Source organism: Hemicordylus capensis, chromosome 5, assembly GCF_027244095.1.
Source record: "Hemicordylus capensis ecotype Gifberg chromosome 5, rHemCap1.1.pri, whole genome shotgun sequence".
NCBI lineage: Eukaryota > Metazoa > Chordata > Lepidosauria > Squamata > Cordylidae > Hemicordylus > Hemicordylus capensis.
The window spans coordinates 44,248,502-44,274,495 of NC_069661.1; the positions used below are offsets into that span (position 1 = coordinate 44,248,502).

The 25,994-nt window shown below is 42.6% G+C and overlaps 1 protein-coding gene across 8 annotated transcripts in view; it reads right to left on the bottom strand.

Moving 5' to 3' along the window:
• Positions 1-25,994, bottom strand: part of PDE5A (phosphodiesterase 5A) — a 118,023-nt gene that overhangs the window by 49,102 nt on the left and 42,927 nt on the right. For all 8 annotated transcript variants that reach the window (XM_053256800.1, XM_053256795.1, XM_053256794.1 and 5 more), the window contains 2 exons: positions 3,780-3,851; positions 283-372 (listed from right to left, as the gene is read on the bottom strand). In XM_053256800.1, the coding sequence (XP_053112775.1) occupies positions 283-372; positions 3,780-3,851 (162 nt within the window). The remainder of the gene's footprint in view (positions 1-282; positions 373-3,779; positions 3,852-25,994) is intronic.

A 25,994-nucleotide genomic window follows, 5' to 3' on the forward strand; every position in this document is an offset into this window, starting at 1 on the left:
CCTTCCCATCACCAACCTTTCCTAAGGCTATACTCGAGTAGAGAATCTGCTGTTTATACACCACCACTGCATCCCTACCCTTTCCAGTCCAACTGAGCTTACAGATCAGTTAACTTACAGCTGAGCTGATGTAGAGAAGGGAGGCCTTGAGTGACCTCTATTATTTGCATCAACCACATCACATATTGGATATAATCCAAGAAGACTTGGGTGAAGCTTTTAGTATACAACTTTCTCCATGTCCCTACAGACGCCCACTGTCTCCATGTCGATTAGCCTTACCTGATTGCGTCTGTTTTCGAGCAGTGATGTTTCATACAACTGAGCATTGTGAAGAACAATTCCACAAAATGCTAGATAACCAGCAAAATCCTGAAAAGCAAATACTAACAGTTAACTGAACTGGAAGCATGAATTGAGCCCAATGGGAGTTAGCCAGCAACTTCCACAGAAATGCAATATAGAAAGTATTGAGCTAACCCCTATTAATGTAGAAGGTGACCTTCTGAATGACACAGAAGATGGTCCAAATTTTAAAAACCAGCCTTGCTTGTACAAGATTGCATATTCTCTGAACTGATTAACACGTCAGCAATGTTACATTTATATTGATTTTAACAGTAGGACAATCAAAATTGGGTTTTACAGCTGCCTTAGTTCAATGTCTAATCCTCCAGCACTGGAAGGCAAGAAACACTTTCTTCAATTAATATATGGATAGAAGATCTATCTTTTATGTTGACCCATGAACTGATCATGTATCAGAGGTTTCCACAGGAGGACATTTACCATGGCATATGGAAGGCACACAGAGATTATATAAATAACACCAAGGTATTGGGTGTATAAGTTCAAGTAGGCAACCACTGGAACTAGGCTGGTTTTGAGCATGATCTTGCATTTATTTACCTGTACACACATCCTCAATGTCCCATTTCAATACTTAATTTCTTTTCTCTTTCTACACGTCATCCTTACCACTTGTTAGTTCTTCATATTCACTCCATCTGTCTTCATCTCCCCTTCTTGATCACCAGATCTTTGTTTTGAAATGTGTATATGTCAAAAAATGTACTTTATACTTCTACTTGTGGAAAAAAAACCCAATAAAAGAACAAAAATGCAAAGGATGACATTGATATCACACCATACAAATGATATAAAATACTTCTGGGAATCTCAGCCAGTGTACAATTACTTCTGCACAGTTGATCTTTACAGTTGATCTTCAGGATCTGCCACCAACCATATGGAAGGGACAAAGTGTTCAGGTCTAGAGATCAACTCCCACAAATAGGTCTTCCCCTTAAATGTTCTTGGATTATCTCCTTTCTAAAACCACGCCAATTACCGAGTCTTCTAGCTTGAAGAGCTAGAAGAAGTTTGTTATTTTCTGTTCCCAAGCAAAAAATGTTGTTTATATACCATCTTAAAATATCCAGTTCTACCTGTGACCAAATCCCCAGGGGAATAGATTTGTGGTCCATTCTTCCAAACACAAAAACAAAATCAGAAAATGGCCTATCCTATGCACATTATAAAATGCACAATGCTTAATACAGATTTTCATTCACATGGGCCAAAGCAAATAAAATAAAAATCAAGAATCTGCCTCCCCAAGTAATAATAAAAAAAAGAATCTACAGATGTTATCAAAGAATGTTTAAGATTATTTTTGACAATAACTGTTTTACTGGTCAGCAGTTTCCAGGATTCTTGTATCTGTTTTGGAAACATGGGCCCCATTTCTAACCACAGCTTACTTAAGGAGAAGTATGACTGACATCAAGGTATTTATTCATGAGTAAGTGCATTCTTGAGCACAGCCTATGTAATATCCACCTCTGTTTTGTCACAACAAAAGTATTCTCTAATAAGTAGTTCTGGAGAACCACACACACCAAAAGCCCTGTCAGCCTTTAAATACTGTACACATGGTATAGTCATCTACAATGATTCTGTCTTTTAAAGGGAGAACTGAATCTTGCTTAGGTAGCAAAGCCATGAACAATTTTTGTACAGGAAATGTATTAATTCTGATGTCCTGCAGATGTTCATCACACATTCCATTTGGATGGGATGAATGAATTCTGACTTTGTTATTGCCAAGGTTTGTCAGCTCCTCCGTGCTCAAGTTCAACTCTGTTTGGTGCACCACAGATTGCTTATGAAGTTATATAGCTTTCAAAAAGCTGCTACAACATGGCTACTTTAAATCACTCTGCCTTGGGCACTTCTAAATTAATCCAGCGCTCTCAAACTGTGAGCTCTATCCAGTTTTATTTCTGCTTCCCAGAGCTGGGGCATGCAATGGGTGTGCTAATTATATAACTATCAAAACTCTGTTTTGCAGGCATTAGCTTAATAGTAATTCAATGTGGAACTCACTCCCAAGAGTACTTGATATGCTCAGCTGCCTCTTATTTTATTTTAACCATTCTTTTATGGATACAAATAGTGTGATTATAGAAAAGTTCAAAAGGATGGATCTCTTCTACTTTTACAATGCAAGCAGAACAGAGCTTTTGGTCAAGGATAGAACACATGCATTACACACAAAGAAGGCCAAGGTTCAATGGCATCTACGGTTAGGAGGCTGGGAAGACTTCTGCCTGACACTTCACAGAGCCATGTTCAGTCACAGTAGATTGTGGACAAGCTGGCACTGCACTGCCACAGAGCAACCAGGAGTAGTCACAGCCACACCTCCTAGGAAGCACAGTAGGGATGGAATCAGACAAGTCAGGGGCCTATCTCAGGAGTCCAGGATGGCCAAGGGACAGAGAAGGGAGGGATCAAAGAATGAGGCATCTGGCATTAGCTTGTCTTGCAAGAGGCTGGTATTGCATGAGATGGGAGTCTGTCTTCTTGAAAGACTGGCACTAGGTGTCAGGACCTATTTAGAGAGGCCAATGATGAGCTAGGGGGAAGATGCAGAAGGCAGGTTGTCCCACTGATGAAGAAGCCTGTCCTTCAGGCCAAGGGGAAGGCCAAGAAATTCTGGGGGCAAAAGTCAGGAAGTGGAGAGACAGGGGTCCATGAGAGCCTCCTGGCTCTCGACAAATGCCCTACCCCACGCTGAGCCCACTGAATAAATTTGAGGAGTGTCTCATGCCCAGAGCCAAGGGAAGGATCCACATAGACATTACTGAACTAGATGGGGCAATGGTCTGACTCATGATAAAGCAGCTTCATATGTCCTGACTGCATCATTCACAGGAGGAAAGACACCCCTGAAGCTTAAGACTGATGTTCCTGGTGGCAATGTTAGCTATGAGACAGATGGAAGTGATGTCACTTTTGGAATTAAAGAACAGGCAACTGATTGGGATTGAAGAGAGGGATTGCTGAAGAAGCATTGCAAAGCTGGGGGTGGGTGGAGGGCCAGCATAAGGTCGTAACAGCGGATGAGTATTAGTGCACGTCCTGTTCAAGCTAACTAAACTATCCAGGCAAAACTAGTGTGAATACTTCACAAAGAGGAACAATGTTGTCCACTGATTCTCATGATCTTTATGTTACAATATTTGGGTAAAGTTGTTGGATGGCTCCTTAAGATATTTTAGTACCTAGACATATAACCTATATGATGAAACACAGTACTTTGAATGTTTTTTATACATAGCTAAACAGCAGGAGCTTAATCTCACCTTGACTTCATTGCTGAAATATTTCATATTTGTACTGTTCACACAGCCACCTCAGGAAAGATTAATCAGCTGCTGTTCCTTTTTGCTTTGCTTTGTCAATAAACATAAGGTTAAGCTAATAATTTATACCTTCTCATCTTGCTCGGTGAATGTTGCTCCACCACCAGACTTCTTATTGATTGCTTGGGCCACGCCAACCACCTGATTAAAATAAAATACAGAAACTTTAATGGATTCCGTGGGGTCTCAACTGCAGGCTATTCTGTGAATTCCATGAGGTCTCCACTTCAGGTCTCAACTAGTATTCACTTTAGCTAAAATCTGGTTTTAGAGGCTTAAGAAGCTCTATTCGACTATACTTGAAAGCTTAAAAGTGCTATGCAACAGGACCATTAATGTCAAAGCTTAAATCCATTTAGGCATTCCCACACTTACTTGGCAGTAAGTCCCATTGAGTCAGTGGGATTGACTTCCAAGTAAATAAGCATAGAACCAGGCAGTGACATTTTCTTAAATGGCTGTGTGTGTGGACTGGAGCCCAATTAATCCACTCAAATAGAATATGGATATTATCCTTCTACTGCATGAGGGTGCTACAGGAAACCAAGCCACACAAGAGCATAGACCCTTAGACAATCTTTGTCCATTATGGCTGAGGATAATGGTCCAAGAACATCTGATGACCATGGCTGGGAACCCCTGTTTTAGAACATCTATACACATCTTTTAAAAAAAATCTCAGAGTACTCTGGTATATATAGTACACTAGGCTGTTATGCATCAGATACAAAATCTTCCTCCCACACATACACATTCCAAACACCATTTCTTCTCCAAAATTCCACTGATGACATGTATTTATGAGAGCCAAAACAATAAATCTACTGGATTTAAAACTTGTCAAATTTGGATCTAAATCCTTACTGAACTCTGGGCTCATTGTACACAGCCTCATGGGTAAGCCGCTGTTATCTCCCAAACTCAGTACTCCTATCTGTAAAACTTGGGAGGAGCGGATAGGCTCCAGCTAGTCTGCACAATTCACTTGAATGGCTTATAATATGCAGATTATTTTCAGGGCAGCTGTGAACAACACAATCTACCCATCCTTTTTATTCTGATCATGCCATGTCCTAAACGTGCCTCTCTGCTTGTCCATGAGCTTGAGATGACAATACACAAAGAAATCAGGGGACAGCATTGTTGGGCAGCTGCCAAAGGCCTGGGTTCCTCAGAAAGGCATTGAGACCACCTCTTTGCCCATAGCCTTTGCGTGATGGTGGTGGTGATGGTAGAAAAATTCTTTCGGGTCCCACCCAAGTAGGACGACGACCGTGGAGAAGTTTGCTGATGGCCCCCTGAAACCTAGAGTGGGCCCTGCAATTCCATAGAGCAGTGGTGATGTATTGGATATGATCTGTTGACTATGTTGACAACTGTGTCCACTGACACACAATCAGGATGGTGACACAGTGAGAGTGTGCCCACCCTGATATCGTTGCAGGACATCCCAATATATTGTCAGGTTTTGTTTAAACAGGATTTGGAACCTGCAGAGAGGGGCAACACCACCTGACATGATTAAAGGATACTCCTGATGATGCATCGAGATGTTCTGCAGTTATGTAAGGAAGGCATGCTCTTGGAGCATCCCCATCTTAACAGTGCATGCCGGCAGACAACTGCCCAAACTAATCCAAGTTAGGGCTGCAACCAGATATTACAGAGGATGTGTGGCAAACAGAAACCTAGAGCCTCCTCTTCCTCCCCACTCCTTTCCTCCATGATGTCTAGTAATACAAAATGCGTGGCATTTACATCACCATGCTCCAAGTTTCCCCCACTTTACTTCACTGGTGGCTGCTAGCAGGTGCAGAAAAGCTCTGAGCATGACATCACATCTTGTGTTTAGTATTACTGCATGCACCCTCTGTCACATCTAGTTCTGGGCTAAGATTGCTCAGTATTCAGAGACACTGACAAAATTTGTGACAGACTGACTCAAACACTTCTTTCTCCCAGATGATCCATTAGACACTTATTCTGCTTTGAACACAACGTAACTTGTGATGTCTGTATCAGAATGTGTCTCTAAATGTTCTCATTGTGCCACGTGACCATCACAGACTGTGTACATTAGTGCTCAAAAAAGACACCATCAATATTCTAAAACAGAGAGGCTCTCCAGCTATTAGAACAGCCCTGCTGGATCAAGCCCAAGGCCTATCTAGTCCAGAATCCTGTTTTCTACAGTGGCCCACCAAATACCTCTTGAAGCAAGAGGTGAGGGCATGCCCTCAATCCTGCTGTTGCTCCCCAGCAACTGGTATTTAGAGGCATCTTGGACTACAATTCCCATCACCCCAGCTGCAATTTACTGTAGTCCAAGTTAACTTTGGTAATCTCATACATGTAACACATAAAAGTCGTCTACATAATTTTATTTATTAAAAAATTATTGTATACTGCTTTCTCCAAAGACTCTAGGTGGTGAACAATAACAATAGCAATATTTTTCTTTTTAAAAAATTAAAGGGCAAAAGCCTGGCAAAAAAGGTAGGTTTTGAGAAGGGCCTTAAAAGCCACACAAGAGGAGGCTGAACAATTCGGGGGGGGGGGAGAGGTGTTCCAAAGAAAGGGGTGACCACAGAGAAAGCCCTCCTATGGGCCCAGGCACCACACACTACACCAGGGCCCAGGACACTAAGGAGGGTCAACTGAGAAGATCTCACAGGATGAGATACAACTGGCCAAGAGAGACAATACCGGAGATATACCAGTGCTAAGCCCATATGGGTTTTGTAAGTGAGAACCAGCACTTTAAATTGGACCCAGAAGCAAACAGACAACCAATGCAGTGACCATAAGAGGTGCAACACTATCAACTCTATGGCCACTGATGAGGAGGCGAGCCACTGCATTCTGGACTAACTTCCAAATCATTTTCAAAGGCAACCCTAGGTAGAGCGCGTTACAGTAATCCAAGCGAGAGGTAACAAAGGCATGAGTTACTGATGCCAGGGCCTGCCAGTTGAGAAAAGGCCGTAACTGGTGAACCAGCCGAAGCTGGCCAAGGCACCCCTGGCCACAGCCTCCACCTGCTGTTCAAGCAGGAGCTGTGAGTCCAGAAGGACCCCCAGATCCTGAACCGTCTCTCTCAAGGGAAGCGCAACCCCGTCAAGAGAGAAACTCACACATAGCAATTGGCTAGATCGCAAACTGAAAAAGAGCAACTTGGTCTTGGAGGAATTAAGCCTGAGCTATGAAAAACATAAAAGAAGAACTAGTTCACTGGAGAGTTGGGAGTTACTTTTCTGAAGTCACCACAGACAACAAAGGAAATAGCTATATAAAACCCAACCATTTCGACATGGCTCTGCTTGCTTTCAACAGAAAGCTCTGCCCACATTGTGGCTGGCAGCTTCATACTCTGGGGGCTGAGCATATGGAACAGATTTTTAAAATGTTGTTCTCAGCACCAGTAAGGGCTTTCCTGAAGCCTACATGTGGCATGAGTAATGTCTAAACCAGCTCTCCTTCCCAATTGAAAGGGTGGAAGAAGTAAGAGTATGTTCAAGGCTGTCTTAAGTTCTTTTAACCCAGACAAAATCATGGCTTTCCTTTTGGTGTTTCTAAAGACTGCTTAATAATCAAGCTTCTTGGAATGCTTAGCTGGGGTTTTTTGTGTGTGTAAATATAATAGCCCAGCTGGATTTCACGTTTCCTGACATAACCGTCTCTACTCTTGAACATTAATGGAAAGCCTCAAAAGGAGCGCTCCATTAATACCTGTATCTGATATTCCTGGGAACTACTGCAGAGAGGTAACTGAGCCAGAGGAGTGACTTTCTGATGTACTAGTTGTAGTCCACAGGAAATGAAAATAGCAATAGGACTGTTTCTAAGGGCTTAACTGAACATACAGTCTGAAGTGTGTCCAACTTGTCTTGTTCAAAATATTGTACTGCAAAAATTAGGCCAATCCCACCCCACCGACCTCAGCACTAAACAGCCTCACTGTCCCCCACCTCCCTTTGAAATTGTGCACAGCAGAATATAGTTTCAGAAGAGAAAGTGGGGGTATCTCAAAAGCACGAGGCTGTCATCACTTGAAACAATGGCTCACATGTAGGCAGCCTGTGAGGGCAGCACCAGGGTGAGTGGTGGGAGGTACCTTTAAAAATCATTACCTTCAGTACCACTTGCACCTGGCAGTCCCCACGAACAGCAGCACTCTGCCCAGCATCTCGCAAAGAGGCTGCCCTTCCTACAATGCTAATCTGGCCATGGTGGAGCTGACCATGAAAATGGCTGCTGTGCATGCGCAGAGACCAGTTGAGTGCCGTAGGCAGGGCAGCCTCTGTGTGAGATGCTGGGCGGGGTGCCCCTGCTCACGTGGGCTGCCAAGTGCAAACAGTACCGAAGGTAATTATTTATTAAAGGTACTTCCTGCCACCCCTCGCTGACCACCCTGGTACCACCCTCACTGACGCCTCTGCATGTGGAAAAGGAACCGGCCAGCAACAGAGCTCAGCCCAGAGTATGTGCGGAGGGGAAGGGGGGGTGCGTTATTTTTGCTGCTCTCTCCCCCTCCAAAAGTACTTTTTGACTTCAGAAATATGTCCTTGAGGGTAGTGCAGCCATGTGACAATCATGGAGTCAAACCATTAAAAAATTGGGTTCAGTGTCACTTTGGTTCATCGGTGTTTCTTAACCTTCTGGTTTAGTTCTGGTTCAGACACTGGCTGACATCCTAACAAAGCACTGGTGTTTCTGAAAGGTTCAGCTAACTCAGCTCCACTGCTGACTCAGTGGTGGTTACAAATTTCAATGGCTTCCCCAGAAGTGCTTTTGCCACCTGAAAATATCTCCAAGGGTCATGTACCCCTCAGGAACATATTTGCAGGAAACACAGAGGGCTTCCAAAGGAAGGGGAGGTTATTGATGCCCCCCGCCCCACCCCCCACACACTAGCACCAGTTCAGTGTTCGTCTGGAACTCTTCAGAAGCACTGATGCTACACCAGTGCTTTTCTCATTGCACTGGTTCTTTATTAGTCAAGAACCATATGTCAGCCACTAACTTTAGAAAATGGTTCAGTAACTGATTCAGACACTCTGGACTGATTTTGAATGGGCTAAGATGCATTTAATGCAGAATAATATAGAACACTTCTGTTTGAAATGCAACAATTGTATATAATCATAACTATTTCATTTGAGAAAAACTTTTAAAACTGCTTATTACTGACTTTTTTAAAAGGTTAGATTTTTACAAACAAAATATACAATATATAACAAGATAAACTACAGGAAGATACCCTGTTTAGGGTGAATGGGGAAATGCAGTACCATGGAAAGACAAGGAATTTCCAGTCTCAGTTTAAGAATCCTCCACAATGAGGCCTTGTTGCTAGACAGCAGCCTGTTAGTGGGAAAATCTCTACTGAACACTAGGGCACTTTCAGATTGCATGTCATAATTGTTTCGCTATGTATCTGCTAAGCGTGCATCCGAACTGTGTTTTGACACCATCGTGCAGGCAAAGACAGCAAAGTGCCATTTGCACATTGGAATCCTTCTTCCAGGTTTTATCTTGACCTTTTAGTGTTACAAAACATTGCATGTGCATTAAAAAAAGCGCTGTATTTTCCCTTGGGGGGGGGCTGTCCCACTTTCTGCCGTGTAATGTGGAGGGTTCATTCAGCAACTGAACGTTTCAATATCTTAATTTCCTCTCAGCTTTTGAAATGATCTTTTTTTTTTTAAAGGCCTTTAAGGTCTGTCAGTTGTGCATTCATTGCTGTTGTAATCAAGTCATAGGAACATAGGAAGTTGTCATATACTGAGTTGCATAATGTGTCCAAAGTACGATAGTTTGAGCCTGGTCATTCGTGCCTCGAGTGAAAGTTTTGGATTGATTTGATCCATTTGTTTGCTGAAGGTTAAGGAATGAAATGTAGAATAGAGTAGCCTGGAGGAATGAATAAGCATCCCTCCCCCTAGTAGACACACCTACATCTTCTGGCCCCAAGAGAGGAGGCAATAATGTGTGGTTGCTTGTTTGCTGTTTCTCATTAGCACCCCCAGGAAACTAGGAAGATGAATTTGATAAAGAAGGCTGTAACTCTGTTTAGCGGCTTTAGCATATTCATAGCAAGGCTTTTGCCTAGAAACAGAATTACTTGTGACCAGGGCAGTTTGGAAGGGATATGAAACAGGAAATGATGTCTCCTGCTATTAATGTAGACCTCAACAGAAGATCTTTTGCAAGGCACACATATGGAAAACTGTGCTCACCCATTAAGCACCAAGGTTCTAATAGCCAAGTTGTAAAGCTGGGTGGAAAAACACTTGCAGTATCTCAGTAGGTTAGAGGATGATTTATAGTCTTCACTCTCACACCAGCCTCCCCAAGCTACTGGCAACACAAATAAGATCATTGTTCTGGAAAGTTAGCCATTAGGAAGCATAGTCTCAAAACGTTCATTTTAAATAAAGGTTTTATTGTCAGGGCCATTCCAAAAAGTCCAACTCTTGCTCTTTCAAAGTTAATGGTAAACTTCTTCTGGCTTCAAACAAGCAACACCATTTTTAAAAAGTGTTATGTTTTTAAACCATTTGGGCATTGACATTGTTAAAAAATGCAAAATGAGTAAAAACTCCCATCATTTCAGACATCCCATACATCACAAAGCTCTTTCCAAATTCCTAGAATAGGGCTTGCTGACACCCTTTTAATTTAAAGGAAGTTTCCTTATTTTCGATCATTCCCCAATGAACAAGCTGTTCTCATTTCCATACGTCAAGTACTTGTTTTTATCTCCATACAACAGGCACCACACAGAACAGATAATACAACAGTTTCATAGAAGAGGATACCCCACAGCTACCCACAAAATTTTCTGTTATTAGAAGTTACAAGTATATACTTCACACAGCTCCCAAACACTTGCAGTTTACCTTTTGCCTATGGGCTTCTCAAAGGCATCTGGTGGGCCACTGTGTGAAACAGGATGCTGGACTAGATAGGCCTTGGGCCTGATCCCACAGACCTATTCTTATGTAGTTTCACTCATTATCTCCAGATCTTCTCCAAAGCGGGGGCACAACTCTCACCAGTATCGGCAGCAAACAGCTTTTATATGCAGGTCAGTTTCTAAACAATTCAACATTTCCCACAAGGACCAACTGGTGAACAACTGGCCTTTGTGTCCATCTTCTTCTCTATGAGCCCTATCACCCATTGAGAGGTTCGTCTACAGTTGCCACCGGCTTGTCTGGTAGACACTTGGGGACGGGCCTTCTCCATTGCTGCCTCTTGGCTTTGGAATGAGCTCCCGGTTGAAATAAGAGCCTCCCCTTCTTTGGCAACTTTTAAAAAGGCACTGGAGACACATTTGTACACCCAAGCTTTTAACTAGATTTATAGTTTTAATCGTTTTTAATGTTGGCTTTTAAGTGATTTTAATGTTTTAATCATTTTAAATTTTGTTTAATTTGTATTGTTTTTGTTGTACACTGCCCAGAGACACAGGTTTTGGGAGGTATATAAATATGTCAAATGAAAACAAACAAACAAACCAAAACAAAATAAAAATAAATTTCTTTGTGCTGGACATCTGCGTGGATCTCTATGGGACCAATTCTTGTCAAACTAATTCAACATTAAAGTGTCCTTTCCCCAATGTTTAAATGCCTGCCTATAGGCAGTAATGGGCTGGATGAGGGATAACAAATTGAAACTGAATCCAAGCAAGATAGAGGTGCTCATTCTAGGGGCTCAGAATTTGAGGGATGAGTTACAGCTTCCTATGCTGGATGGGGCTGAACTCCCCTGGAAGGAGCAGGTACGCAGCTTTGGAGTACTCCTGGACCCAGGCCTCACCCTGGTATCTCAGGTGGAGGCCATGGCCAGGAGTGCTTTCTATCAGCTTCGGCCTATTCGACAGCTATTTCCATTCCTTGAAGATGACCTCAAAACAGTGGTGCATCACCTGGTAACCTTCAGGCTTGACTATTGCAATGTGCTCTACGTGGGGCTGCCTTTGTACGTAGTTCAGACACTTTGGTTAGTTCAAAATGCTAGAGATTGGTCTCTGGGGCAACCTGGAGAGACCATATTATGCCTGTTTTGAAACAGCTACACTGGCTGCTGATATGTTTCTGGGCAAAATACAAAGTTCTGGTTATTACCTTTAAAGCCTTGAATGGCTTAGGTCTGAGTTATCTTAGAGAGCACCTTCTTCTTCATGATCCCCACCGCACACTAAAGTCATTTGAGGAGGTCCATCTTCAGTTACCACCAGCACGTCTGGTGGCAACTCAGAGGTGGGTCTTCTCTGTAGCCACTCCTGGGCTGTGGAATGCACTCTCGGCAGAAATCCGTAATCTGAGTTCTTTATTGGCCTTCAGGAGAAACCTTAAAACCTATCTGTTTGGCCTGGCCTTCCAGGGTTTTTAAACTGTAAATGTTTGGCCTGGTTTTACAGGGTTTTAAAAACACTGTTTTAAATGTTTTAATTGTTAATGGTTTTATGCTGTTTTTATAGTTTCTGATTTTAACTGTTAATTTATTTTAGTTGTGTGTGTTTTTAATGTAAAAAACCGAGCCACTTTTGGAAGGGCAGTATAGAAATAAAATAAATAAAATAAAATAAAACAAAACAATAAAGAAAGAAATAATGTAGGTCTAGGCCTTTAACATCTTCACAAGAGGCAGACATCTAATCCAAAGTGGCTCCTGTGAATTTCTGCCCATCAGTTAGCTATTTTAAAAAAACCCAGCCTTATCAGAAAAAAAGTTGGAGAATCCTACTCAAGGCCCTCTCTCCCCCACCCACCCTCATCGACACCATCTCAGAGGTATGCTTTCACCTCACAACAATCCTATAAGGTAGGTTAGGCTGAGAGATATGACTAGCCCAAGACCACCTAGCAAGCTTCACAGCTGAGTGGGGTTTTCATGTCCAAATTTAGCAGCCCAGCCTCTAGACCACAATGAGTCTCTGTGTTGGCTCCATAAATCCTACTGCATGCCTTTTATGGAATCATTCCTGAACAATATTGTATCGCTTAACCACATGCTATACTGTCTTGCCTCTTGCTAGTCACTGTCCCTCATTTTAGATTTCCAGAGCTAAGAGCTGGGACTGCAAACCCCAACGTTAGATACTACAGCTAACTTGAGAAAGCAAGTAAACTTTCTGAATTCCCCATGTGCTCTCACACCAGTCCACAGGTGCACAGCTGACATGCAGGTGTTGGCTCACAACACTAGCCTTTTTATTTTTATTAGCTCTGAACCACAGAAAGCTGAACCCATTTCAATGGGATCACAGGCTCTCCAAAGCATCCAAAAGGAGAACACTTTCACCCTATGTAAACAGTTTCCTGCCATGAAAGGGAAGCTTGTGGTTCTTAAAGAGCTGTGAGGAAACAGTAAAAAAGGCTGTGTTAATACAGCCTAAAAAGACCATTCAGCTGCTCCTTATTAGCCCTGCAGGTTTCGCCTTTTCTATGGAAAGCATGGAAACCATATGCAGACTCATTTATTCTTTGGATTCAAGTGCGGACCCCCTTGGACTTGTTATTTGCAGGACTAAGAAGTGTGCTAAATGGAATGAAACAGACATGGAGGACTCTCTTGGGTTAGAAGCCTCAGCTTTATTTTTGTTTAAAGAAATTTTCGCATCTTTGACTGGCCGGATGAGGAAAAGACTTTATTTCCATAACCAACGTATCCAGATTCTGAACTCATTTGAACTGGTGCAATTCCAAGAAAACGCTATCAATCTTGTGGCAGTCATGAGAGAGTCTTCTGATGGCTAGCTCAGAAAAGCCTCCAAAAACCAAATAGTTAGAAAGTGGCATTTACAACGCTGGAGGATTTCTTCTAGCCTGGGCTGGGGGTGGGTGGCAGGGGGAGGCAATTATATAATTAGTAGAAGCAGCCTGTATGACAACAAGCAGGTCGTTAAAGTCCTAGCCTTTGTATAGGCTTTTCCAGATGTGAGTTTATGGAAGGGATTTTAAAGGTTCTGCCACACTGTAATTACTTATGGGTCTTTTGTAGATTCTCATGTTCCTTCCTAGCACGTTTCAGAACCGCCACACACTGAGCACAGCCCCTGCACTATTTTAACAGCACTGCCTCCTGATCAGCGCTTGCAAATCCAACCCTTTTCATTACTGCTTTTAAGTAGTAATGAAAAGGATGGATTCACACTCACTGGCCAGAAGGTGGTGCTGTGAAAATAGTGCAAGGGCTGGGCTCAGCATGTGGCCAGAGCATGGAAACATGCTATAAGGAAGCATGAGAATCTACTAAATTCTATGCCAGCATCTGGACCTGTGCAAGAGTCCATTAAGAAACTGCTGTGGAAGCTTTAAAATGCCTGGAATAAACTCATGTCAAAGCCTTATATTAAAGCTGGAAATCTTTTAAATCTTTTTAACTGCAAGCCGTTTAAACTCATGATAGATTCTAAGAAATGGACAACATGAAGCTCCCAGCCTATATCCAGACTTACAAGCTTCCTGTTCCTCCAGCACAGCCCCATACTATCACCTTGTGATGACTTATATACTCACTTGTCATTCTAGAGCAGGCCTGCTCAACTTTGGCCCTCCTGCAGATGTTGGCCTACAACTCTCATAATCTCTGGCTATTGGCTACTGTGGCTGGGGATTATGGGAGTTGTGGTCCAAAAACAGCGGAGGAGCCTAAGTTGAGCAGCCCTGTAGAAATGAGAGGCTGTGGGAGCCAACTCATGCATGATTAGATTGATCCATGTAATGACTAAAATGTGGATAGGAGAACAGCCTTGTGCCAATTCCCTTGGGTCCAAAACTACAACAACCACAATCCAGTTGTTGGACAGACAGACAGCCTGTGCCACTTCTAACATTCACGTAGGGCAAGAACAGTCCCTTTGGGTGGGACCGGATGGGGTGGTAAACAAGTCACAGAAGATGCAGCATATTCCTGCTCTTCCCTCCCCACCCTGATTGCCTTGCTCTGCCTCGTCTTGCCTGCTGCTGCATTAACCATAGGCACGCAGGGTGGTCATTCATCCAGTTGGGGAACAAGGCAAATAATTAGCCCAGGTGCCTAGGGTTAACGTGGTGGGTGGGTGAGGTGAGGCAGAGCAAGGCAGCCAGGGTGGGGAGAAGAGAGTGGAAACAAGCCACACCTGTAAGCTTGTTTACCACCCATTGTCCTGCCTCCATGGCCTCTATTGACATGGGGGATAGTTTGTCTCCCTTGTGTCAAAAAGCTTCCCATATATGCAAAGTCAGCTTTCAGATGTGAATTTCCACATGCATCTTTAAGGTGGTATAGACCCTTGAGGACTGTACTGTGTGTCATGCTGAAATGGCCCCAGGCTTTTTAAAAAAAAGAAAAGACTGAGGCAATTTCAGCATGATACCCAGTACAGTCCTCAGGGGGAGGACTGTACTTTTCTAAAGAGGTGGGTGGCACTCCATTTCCATCATATCCTCATTTCTGGACAGATTCAGATGTAACATTTCTAAAGGGGTTCACAAAGAGCCTATAAATTGGAGCATTCTGTAACATTTCCTGATGGATCTGAAAAGAGATTTCTGTTGTACATTTCTATCTGGTTCAATTCACAAATTTGTCTCTGGCAAATTACATACATGCCCAATTCCATATAATGTTTCCACAAGTTTGAATTATCCTTTTATTTAAAAAGCAAGCCCATGACTATAAAATATTACACCTGATGCTAATCAGCTTACTTTTGTCTAATGCTGCAGACCTATGAACCTTTACTTTGACAAAGTTTAAGAAGAATGATTTCCAAGACAGATGGTACTTGCCTCCAGAGAGACATTATATAGCAAGACATGATTAACAGCCATTATATACTGCACTACTTGTTCAGCTCTTGAAATATTATGGATTGTTTTTCTTAACTCAAAAGGTCTCACAGTTGCAGAGGTAAATTTGCAAATATAAATATATAATGCCGAAAATACAAAAAGCCAAGAAACCAATAATGAGGAAATCATAGATAGATAGATAGATAGATAGATAGACAGATAGATAGATAGGATGGCGGGGGCGGAGAGAGAGGGAGAGGGAGAGAAATCTTTAAAGCACTCCAGAAAATCACCCCATTTGCTATCAAAATTATGTTATTCCTTATTCTTAGGATCACTTAACATTGATTAATAAGGCCTTACTAGCAAAATGGTCAGCAGTGTGCAACCTACTTTGTAGATTAACACACATCAGTGAACCACTGCAATTCTGTTTTTAAAAAATAGACCACACAAGACTGAACTTAATCCATCCATGATGTATAATATACATCCATGGCCTTGGTTCTTTCATTTACCATTTTACATTTATGTTGTGAGATACCACCTTAGACACCGAAATGAACTGCAATCTTTCAGCATTTTCAGTGTATCTTCAAGTTATATATATGTATGGTTAATTACAGCATTTCAGCACTGGAAGCATAAGGCTCCACCAAATCAAGAGAAATGAATGGGAGAAAAGCTAACACAAGTGGCCTTAGAGTGATCATCATAAATGAGGTGAGGAAATCTGGAAAAACCTGGCAATATGTAGGGTGAGTTCCTAGAATTATACATGATCTAGATGCCTCCTGGATCATGCCAGAGAAGGAAGTAAACTCTGGAATTTCTAGCTATAAATCAGCAGTGTACTATGATGTATGCTTTCTTTACATCTGTATTTGCTTGGGGTTTTTGTTGTTCTTCATTTGCTTCATTATTGTATACACGCTTATTCGTTTATATCAGAAGAGTTGCATGTGGGGAGTGAAATGGGCAAAGGGGCAGGAGGGAAAGGGGAAGTGGAATGTTTATAAAACCAACAAATATTTCAGCAACTGTATATATGGCATTTTTCAACAAGAAAAATTCCAAAAGCAGTTCACATAGCAAAGAGTATGAAAAAAATGGTTCCTCATCCCAAAGGGCTCACAAGCTTAAAAAACACACAAAGGAGACAGCAGTAACAGCCAATGGAAAGAGGATTCTGGTGGGCTAATTAGGAACGGTTGCTCTCCCCCTGCTATATAAAAATTATGACTTAAATGGTTCCTCCTTGCCTAGTTAGCAAGGAATGAGTTAAGGTGGGAATCCAGTAGCTGCAACAGCCAAGTTGTAGCCATAGCTTTTACGTTGTGCATGCATATGGTGCACACCCACACACTACTGAGGCTGTAAACGGTCACTGTGCCTCACACCAGCATGGGCTCCAATTCCTCTGCCCCACACACCCCAGTTTGCTAACAAAACCCGATCTTGCCCATGTGATGCAATGCTAAGAAGCACAGGCTTGCCATGGTGCTTGTTAGCTTAGCTTTGCCCTCCTTAGGCAGAACTTCACCTTGGCTGGTTTGCACATTGTATCACTTGATTGTGTGGAATGACTACTGCCGAAGCTGCAGTTTTGGAGCCTTGGCTGTATTTTACCCCATTTTTTCCTGTTGCCCTCTCTCCACATTCAAACAGCTGTTGCTACTCACAGCTACTTTGCTACTGGAGTGTTGTTTTGCTTTTCTTTCACTCCTCCCTTCTAGGGACTTCATTTGCTTGAAAAAGATGGGCTTTACTTGACATCTCATCTGCCACAGAGTTTTATAATCGCTAATTATTTTTTTACTTAAAATAGACAGGCTTTAAGCCTTAAAAATGACCTTGCCCTTCCTGGTTCCCTGCCGGCATTTCTCTATAAGCCACAGACATTTCATTAGCATTGCTAGCAACTTTCAGAGTTTTATTTTATCTGGATACATTCTTGTACATTCAGATCTCAGATTGAATTCTGTGAAAGCTACTTCAAACCCCAAAGGGAGCGTGTGCCCTCCCCCCTCCTCCCCATTGTTATTTCTGAGCTAAACACTTTTTTTTTTGTTGTTTCCTGAGAAGATTTTAAGATTCAGTAAAGACAACACTGAAGAAAAATGGTCAGTCCAAAGAATGCTCAAAGGAGCAGGAAAGATATCTTCATCTCATTTAGAAAGAAGGGGCCCTCTTCATGCTAACTTGTGCATTGAATTGCTTTTTTCCTTAGACCTATTCTGCTGCTCTACCCCAGTGTAAAACTGCTTTCATCTCCAGAAAACTAAACAATCCAGACCAGTTAGCTATTTAACAATGCAGGTCTTCAAAGAATACCTTCATTCTTCATTCCTTTCATCATCAGGTCATCCTAGCACACACAGCTACAGATTCTAAAGTAGTTAAGAGGGTTCTTTTCCTTTTGAGCCTAGAGAGTATCAAAAGATCATGTGAAGGTATCTTTAATAGCTAAATCAAAGCTAAATCTTTGCCAAAATCAAAAATACTCTAACCTCTCACTCCTTCAATTTCTGCTTGAAGTCTGGATCTCTCTTATCTCCCTCCTTCCCATTAAATTTATACATTTCCCTCTTTCCCTTGCACTGTTCTACTCCCATTTCTGCACATCTACCTACCAATTTTTCCACAGCTTGCAGCCACAATATAGATAGACTCTTCTCTAACATGCTTGTCCTTCATTAGTCTGCCTATACTGTCCTTTCTATTATCCTGGTGGACTCCTATAGTTTTCATCTACTTCCTCTCCCCATCCAAAGATTTCCATACTGTGGATAACTTATGTAAGGAGTAAGAGTAAACTATTTTGCGGTGGGTCTTGCTGTTGCTTCAAACCAGCAGAAGCATCTTCTTTCTTCATTGTCGGGTGCCAATACCTTGAAAATGGTTCCGCAGGGAAAAGCTAGTCCTTGACTGGTGACCAAGTATCAGTCAGATTCTTAGCCATTTAAAATAAATGTCTTTATTTCAAATGACTGGTGGAAGATGTGTTCTTCATGGTCATACAATTCTGCAACAATATGATGAGTCATAACTGAACTATGTGGTTGAAGGAAAAGCCCTATTTAGTTACTAGAAAATAATGTCCTGGTGATATTAGACCTCAGCATAATTCAGGACATAGATAGATTGCCTTTGTAGTTCACTATGGAGGAAAGGAACACTAAAATAGATTTAACACTGTGCAAACTTGTCCTCAGACCTGAACAGTGTGCACAATAGCATTTTTCAGAGAGAGCCCCAGAATTAATAAACAGAAACAGCTCTTTGTTTAAGTGCAAAATCCTTGTTTTCATGAACGATAAAATACCATTTAAAATAGTATCTTTCAAAATTAGTTTATGTCCTGCTGGATACAAAATGGACTACATTTGCTCTGCCAAATTTTTCTTGATGATGGACATAAGGTTTTTAGTTATTACTTTGTAACATTCAAATGTTATGAAAACTCCACTCATATGCTATGAAAAAGCATTAAACTTTCCATTTCACAGCACTGGGGTAGAGCTTTTAAAAAGTATTTATACATATATTGAACTTAACTAGCGTATGCACATGAACACAAATATTTTTTTCCTCTCTGAGATAGCTAGAAATCTATGTACTACTAAGTATGGTTATGCCCTTGCAGTTGAGGTGCTACAGAATCAACCATTCATGTCCTTCTATACTGCTTCTTTTATAGGATATCCAAACTCGTTTTATCACCCCGTTTATAGTAAAATTTCTATTTTATCTTCAACATTTTCTGTCCAACCAGAATGATTTAATTTCTTTAAATCAGGGCTGCTCAACTTCAGCCCTCTTGCACATGTTGGCCTACAACTCCCATAATCTCTGGCTATTGGCCACTGTGGCTGGGAATTATGGGAGTTGTCATCTAAAAACTGCTAGGGGGCTGAAGTTGAGCAGGCCTGCTTTAAACGTTGCAAAATTTTGTTTTATAGCTTGTAAAAGCCGTCAACACTTGGTTAATTTCCCTTAGTTATTGTTTCAATTTAATAATGGCTTTGTAATCCAATAGTTTTGTTTTGCTTAATGTTTGTTGTGCTCTGCTGGCTGATGACTGTAATGATGGATGGATGGATATGTACTAAGATCAAACTGCCAGGTTATGCATGGATAGAAGTTAGGTCACTTACAGGAAATGTACAGACTCGATCCAGGCCTTTAACATAACTAATCACTTTGTAGCTGTCCAGACTAGGAATAGCTGTGGCAACATTTGCTGAGCCCAACCTTCTTTCCTCTGTGGCAAAAAAACTGATGCAGCTCCACTTTGTGCAAACAAGCTCATGAGAGTTCTAAGCATGCTCTCAGAACCAGGCGAGTACATGAGGCAGGATGCTGTCAGTTAAGTGTCACTTGGATGCAGGGAGAGAGAAAAAGAAGACTGAAGCAGGATGCCAGCTAGAATCTGGTGGGTATGAGAAGGAACTTCTGCACTAAGCACCATCAGTGGAAAAGCACACAACATGTTCCATTACCGAGTCCCTGCAGCACAAGGGAATAGAAAACACAGGAAGCAGGGATGTGGGCAGAACTCAAGCCCAGCATATTAGCAGGAGAGAGGAACAACAGAGGCCAATGCCTGCTCAAGAGGTGATGAGGAACATCAAGGACTAAAGAGTGGCAACCACTCCTGAATCCTGCCACTTTAAATAGGAACAAAGCATCCTGTTCTTTGGTGGATTGTTAAGACCCATTTTGACCCAAAGCCTATCCAAAAAGGATAGGCTTTTAACCAAAAGATTTTTTTAAAACCCTGTTAAATGAGCAGACACCTTTTAAAGTAGTGATTCTCTTATATTTAATAGTGGGAGAGGAACTGGCCCTATCCAACCCCCAGCACAGCATCCCTCCAGTGGCTGTTGCTGGTATCTGCCTTATGTTTCTTTTTAGATTATGAGCCCTTTGAGGACAGGGGACCATCTTGTTTTTGTATTATTTATTTTTACATGTAAACCGCTTTGAGAACTTTGGTTGAAGACCGGTATATAAATATTCATAGTAGTAGTATCCAAACCACTTTGGTGGAATATAGTGGAAGGAAATTTGAGAAACTGCTTGGCACCATGTTTGCCAAGTAGCTTTATCAATACTTTTGCCCTGCCCAATGCTAATGGAACTGACAACTTCAATAGGGACCACAGTGTCTTTCCTGATGGGTCACCCCACTGCCTCCAAATCTTTCTCTCTAAACAAATTAAAAACCTCCCTAATTTTTCATGGATTTGGTCTTTGAATTGCTCCCTAAGCAACTTAAATATTTCCTCTAGGTTTTCTTTGTGTTTTAGAGTTGATTCAGTACACTTCCCAGATCAGATGCAGTTTTTCAAGCTGCTTCTCCCAAGCAACATGCTGTCCCCCTGTTTGACGCATAGGCTCAGCAGCCTAGTGAAGATCTTTGTGGCAACTCCTTCTCTGACTTTCCTCCTTCAATAACAGAGATATTAACTTTTAAAAAGCTTGTCACTTGTCTTCCCCTTTCATGGATGTGGAGTTATTTTGAAGAAAGGACATACTTTTATTTTGAAGTATTCATTTTCTGGCAGTTCTAAAACTTTTTAAAAAAAAACAAAAGGCGCATTGACACTGAGAGCTTTTCCAAACAATCAATTCTTATAAAATACTAGCACATTACTTCCCATTTGTTGCCTGCTGTTCTTCAAAGCAGTACTCTTACTGTTGGGGGTATCACATTTCCTTAGCAGTCAAAGCGCAATATTATGTATCTTGCAAAATGCAGTATTTCCAGTTGCTGCATTCACTGCTATTGTGATTGTGGTGTGGACTGTGTTTGTAAGCAGTGTTACATTAAAGTCCCCTTGTTTGGGGTTAATTTTTAAACATTTGTTGGAGAGCAGTGCCGTCCCTGCAGTTTGCCTCCTGTGCAAATACGGTCAGATTCATTCAACAGCATCATGGCTGTGCCCAACCAGCAAAGTTCACCTTCACCACTTGTTATGACCCAAAGGTTCACAGGCAGCTACGCATAAGGCATGAAATGGATCCTGCCTGAAATGGCTACTTCAGTGAAATATCACTTGTACGAATGATAAACAACGCCTAAATTGTGCTTGTGGCATGTTTTTAGTGACTATCGGAAAAGCTGCTGTAAATCTCTGAATAGTTACTGCCGACATTCAGAACTAAAGCAGCTTCCTTTATCTGCTAGATAGATCTTCATGATAACGGTTGTGTCTGCTTTCTGGGTGTTTTTGCAACAGAGAGTCAGTGTTTTTATGTTTTTAATGGGCTTTAAAAAATAGGAAAAGCAGCTAAAAGCAGATGGCAATAGAGGGGCTGATTCAGTGGATCAAGCTCATTCCAGAAATGTGTCAGTAAGGCATTATGGTGAGAGTGATAGAAACCTTCTGCTAAGGGAGTTCAGAAGGGGGAGGGGGTCCAGTTTTCCCTAAAAAAAAAAAAATTCCACAGCTCAATCCCTTCTATTGAACATAGAACAGAAGTGAGTGTAGCACATCATCCCTCCTCCCAGCCTCTTTCCAGCGGGTGCTAATTTGTTCATCTATCAATTTGTTTCATGTTTTCATACTAAAGAATGGCCTGCCTTGATTCCACTGGGCTGGGCTGTGTTGAGGGTACATCTATGTAGCACATCATATTTTGGGGTAGGAGTTACAAACAGTGGGCTAAATAGTTATTCATACAAGTCTGTCAGCTCTGGAGTTTCTTGATCAGGCTATTTAAATTCTTCTTTGATCAAAGATGGCCAACTAGATGGTAGTCCCCTAAAGCTACCATCTATAATATGGTTGCAATAAATGTAAGTGTGCAAGCCCAAGGCCTGATACATTCTTGTTTGCCTTCAGCCTGCTGGTCTAAACAAACCATGCCACGATGAGCAAAACAGGGACTTGTGCACCAGACTTCTGACGCCAGCCATTGCCACATGCGGTGGTCTGCTCAGTTGTCACTTGACTTAGAGCCAAGTCTAGACTGTGCCAAGCAAAAAACAAAAACAAAAACCAGAGGTGGGAGGAAGGGGTGGGATAAAGGCACTTGTGATGGCAGTGAAAAAAGTCACATTAAAGAGAAAGAACAACACCAAATGGCAGCATGCGCAATTCAGGAAATAGTGCAATGGATTTAAATCTTTGAGTTAACATTTCAAGCAATCTGCTTACACCCCAATCCAGCTTCCTGCAATGTGGGGAAGGATCCACAACATATGGTGTTAGCCATAGTATAACACCATGAAGCTATTCACACGATTGATCAAAACTGGACTACCGGAGGCCAGTCCAGTTTTGACCAATCATGGGAACCACTGGGCTTGCGGGCGAGGCTGGTGGTTCCCTGGCGGCTAGCCCACCTAACAACCCCTCCCCTTAAAGGAGGTTAACGGGATGGTGAAATCCCAAGTGAACTCTGGAAAGATCTCCACAAATTGGGTGAAAGAAGCAACAAAAAGGCACCCAGGCTGAATCTAGGTGCAAGGAGAAGTACATTAGGATAAAATATTCTAATCCAACACAAGGGCAATTTGATCAAGAGCTTGAAGCACATTCCTGAAAATGAAGGGCTGAAATTCTTTTAGGGGAAAAAGGTGGGTGAATACGATAGGGATTTAGAAAATCACGAGCTATATGGAGAGTACAGTACAGAGATCCATTTTTCTCCTTTTCTCTTAATACTAGAAACTTCAACAATGACATTGATTGGTATTATAGGTTCACATGGAAGTATTCTTTCACACAGCATTAACTTGTGAAGCTCACTGCTACAAGATAGGCTGATGGTCACTGGCTTAGGCAGCTTTGAAAGAATAAATGTACAGTGCAGCGTAAAGGCCAAGGCTACACAACTTTTGCCCTCCTGCAGATGTTGGCCTACAGCTCCCATCATCCCTGACTACTAGACTTGTGGCTGGGGATGATGGGAATTGTAGGCCAACATCTGCAGGAGGGCAAAAGTTGTTCAGGCCTCTTATATGCCTATTGGTGGCTGGAAGCCATAATATCTCTATATATATTTCTCCTGGGTGTGCCATGGAATGTGCGTCCTGGCAGCCCAGCTGATTGGCTGCGCTGCGGAGGCACCTGATTGGCTGGCGCACCCAGGCCAGGAGGAGAATTGGACGGCCGGGTGGCAGCAAGACCTGGCCGTGGAGGCAAGGTGGCAGTGGGCCCGGTGCGGCACTCGGCCCGGCAGCCTGGGCCCGCACCCGCCTGGAGACGGGGAAAGAAGGTGGGGGAGGGGGCTGGCCACCTCTTTGGCAAGCGGCGGCAGCGGGCCCGGCAGACCGCGGAGGCGGCACTTGGCACGGCGGCAGGCACGGCCGCAGAGGCGAGGTGGCGGCGGGCCAGGCCACAGAGGCGCTGGGCCCGGCTGCGGAGGTGGTTTTCGGACAGCCGTGGGAGTCTGGGGTGGGAGGGAACCGGGCAGCAGAACTTCCCTGTTTGCCACCGGGAGGAGAATCGGCAGCGGTGGGGCCCTTTTGGCCGCCCGCCGCATCTGGTAAAGTAAAATAAAATGCAGGGGGAGGAGAGTGGTAGGAAGGGGAGGGGAGGAGACCATGGGGGAGGGGAGAGGGCAAGAGTGTGGGGCAGAAGGGAGAGAGAGTGGGGCAGGAGGGAGGGGGGAACAGCCAGCCCCAAAGACTGCACAGATGCTCTGTGCAGGTTGGCTAGTTAATAATATTATGCATAATAATGCAACCCTTATGCTCAGAGGCTGTGTATTTTCGAGTACCCAGTCATGGGAACAAACAACGGTTGACCTGCTTGTCATCTTCCCAGAGCCATCAGGGTGGCAACTGTTAGAATGATGGACTGGATGTCTGACCCAGCAAGGAGACTTGCTAAGTATAAAACTCAGACCAATTATGTTAGAGCAGAACTAACAGCTAACTTAATATTACAATTTGTTACAGCTCAAGGACTAACAGGTTTAAAGTAACATGAGGCTTGCAATTAATCTTTGCAAGCCTCGTTATAAGCTTAAAAACTAACAAAAGTACCAAAAACCATACACGTATAGGAAACCCAGTTGAGTTGCTGGTGGGTGTAAAGAGGACTGGAGGAATACATCCAAAGACTCTCCTTGACCAAAAAGTCATGTGTCAATAGAAACTCTTACACAGTCAAAACAAGCCTTGGGACAGCCTAACAGAAGGACAGCATGAGGCCAGTTTCCTGTCATGTGTATTCTGTAAGCAGACAGCAAGCTGGCAATCAGGTGAAGGGCAGATGAAGCAATTACGTCACAAAAATCTGTAAATATACAGCAAGGTTCTACTGGTGGGCACGAGATAACCTTCACTCTAGCCTAGAGCTAACTTCAGCCAAGTGAAATCTATTGAATTTTGAGTCCATGGGCAGGGCCTCAATAGTTTCTTACAGAACTTGGTTCTTTATAAGTACTTAGGTGAGATGTACTGAGGTTATAAGTACTTGGTTGTTTATAAGTACTTTAGAAACAATAAATGTTGAGGGTGTTGAAAGCACTCACCGAGGCTGTTCACACGTGCAACCTACCCCAGGCTAGGACCTGATCCTGGTGCAGATCAGATCAGCCTGATCCTGGTGCTGCCCCTGCACCAAACCCAAGTTTTTAAGTCAATGTTTAGCTGAGCTTAAGCAAACCTATGGCTTGCTTAACCTTGGCTGGTGATTGCCTGGGCGACTGCCAAGTTAAATGGCTTCCTTCTGGCCCACCACCATTTCTGGCAGCGAGCCAGGGGGAAGGAGTGGAGGTGCTCGTAGCGTGGGGCACCCTAGGATGCGGGGGGGGGGGGGGAGTCCTCCTGCTACCAGCTCCTGCCGTAGCCGCACTGCCACTTGTGTGGACCTGCAGAGTGGAGGGCACTTGAAAACTAGTGACATATTTTGCTCCATAACTCCACTTCTACAAGGGCTAGAGCTTAGCTTTATTTTTTAAAATTAAAGCTGTGGGACCATGTTAGGGTTAGGATAGGACAACTTTGAATCCCCATTATTTCCTATGGCGGAAATATACAAAATCAGTTAAAAAAAAAAACTTTAAAAATTAAAAGTCAACCAAGTGCCTTGAAATTTGGGCAGTAAGTGGCATCCATGGGGACTTACCCACCACCCAAATTTGGTGCCCCTAGGACTGAATGGACTAAGGACTAAGTGGTCTGAATTAATCCAAATTCAATCCAATCCAAATAAAATCTGGGGTGATTCAGGGGAACAGATTCGGACACAAAACAAATTGGGGCGATTCAATTTGGGCACAAATTGAATTTAAAAAATAGATTCATGCATATCCCTAATTACGGGTTTTCATATCATCTTGCAACATTTCAGACACAATAGGTTTTTTATGGACCTGGTGCATGCATTCAGCTGTGAGTCATGTGTTATATATATCTGTGTGAATCTGCTATATCTCACCTAGTTTCTCACAGTCAGTATGGAAATTATTTGCAGTTACTTTTGACCCCTCCTCTCTTGGCAAGGTTGTTATAATAATTGCAGAAGAAAGTGAT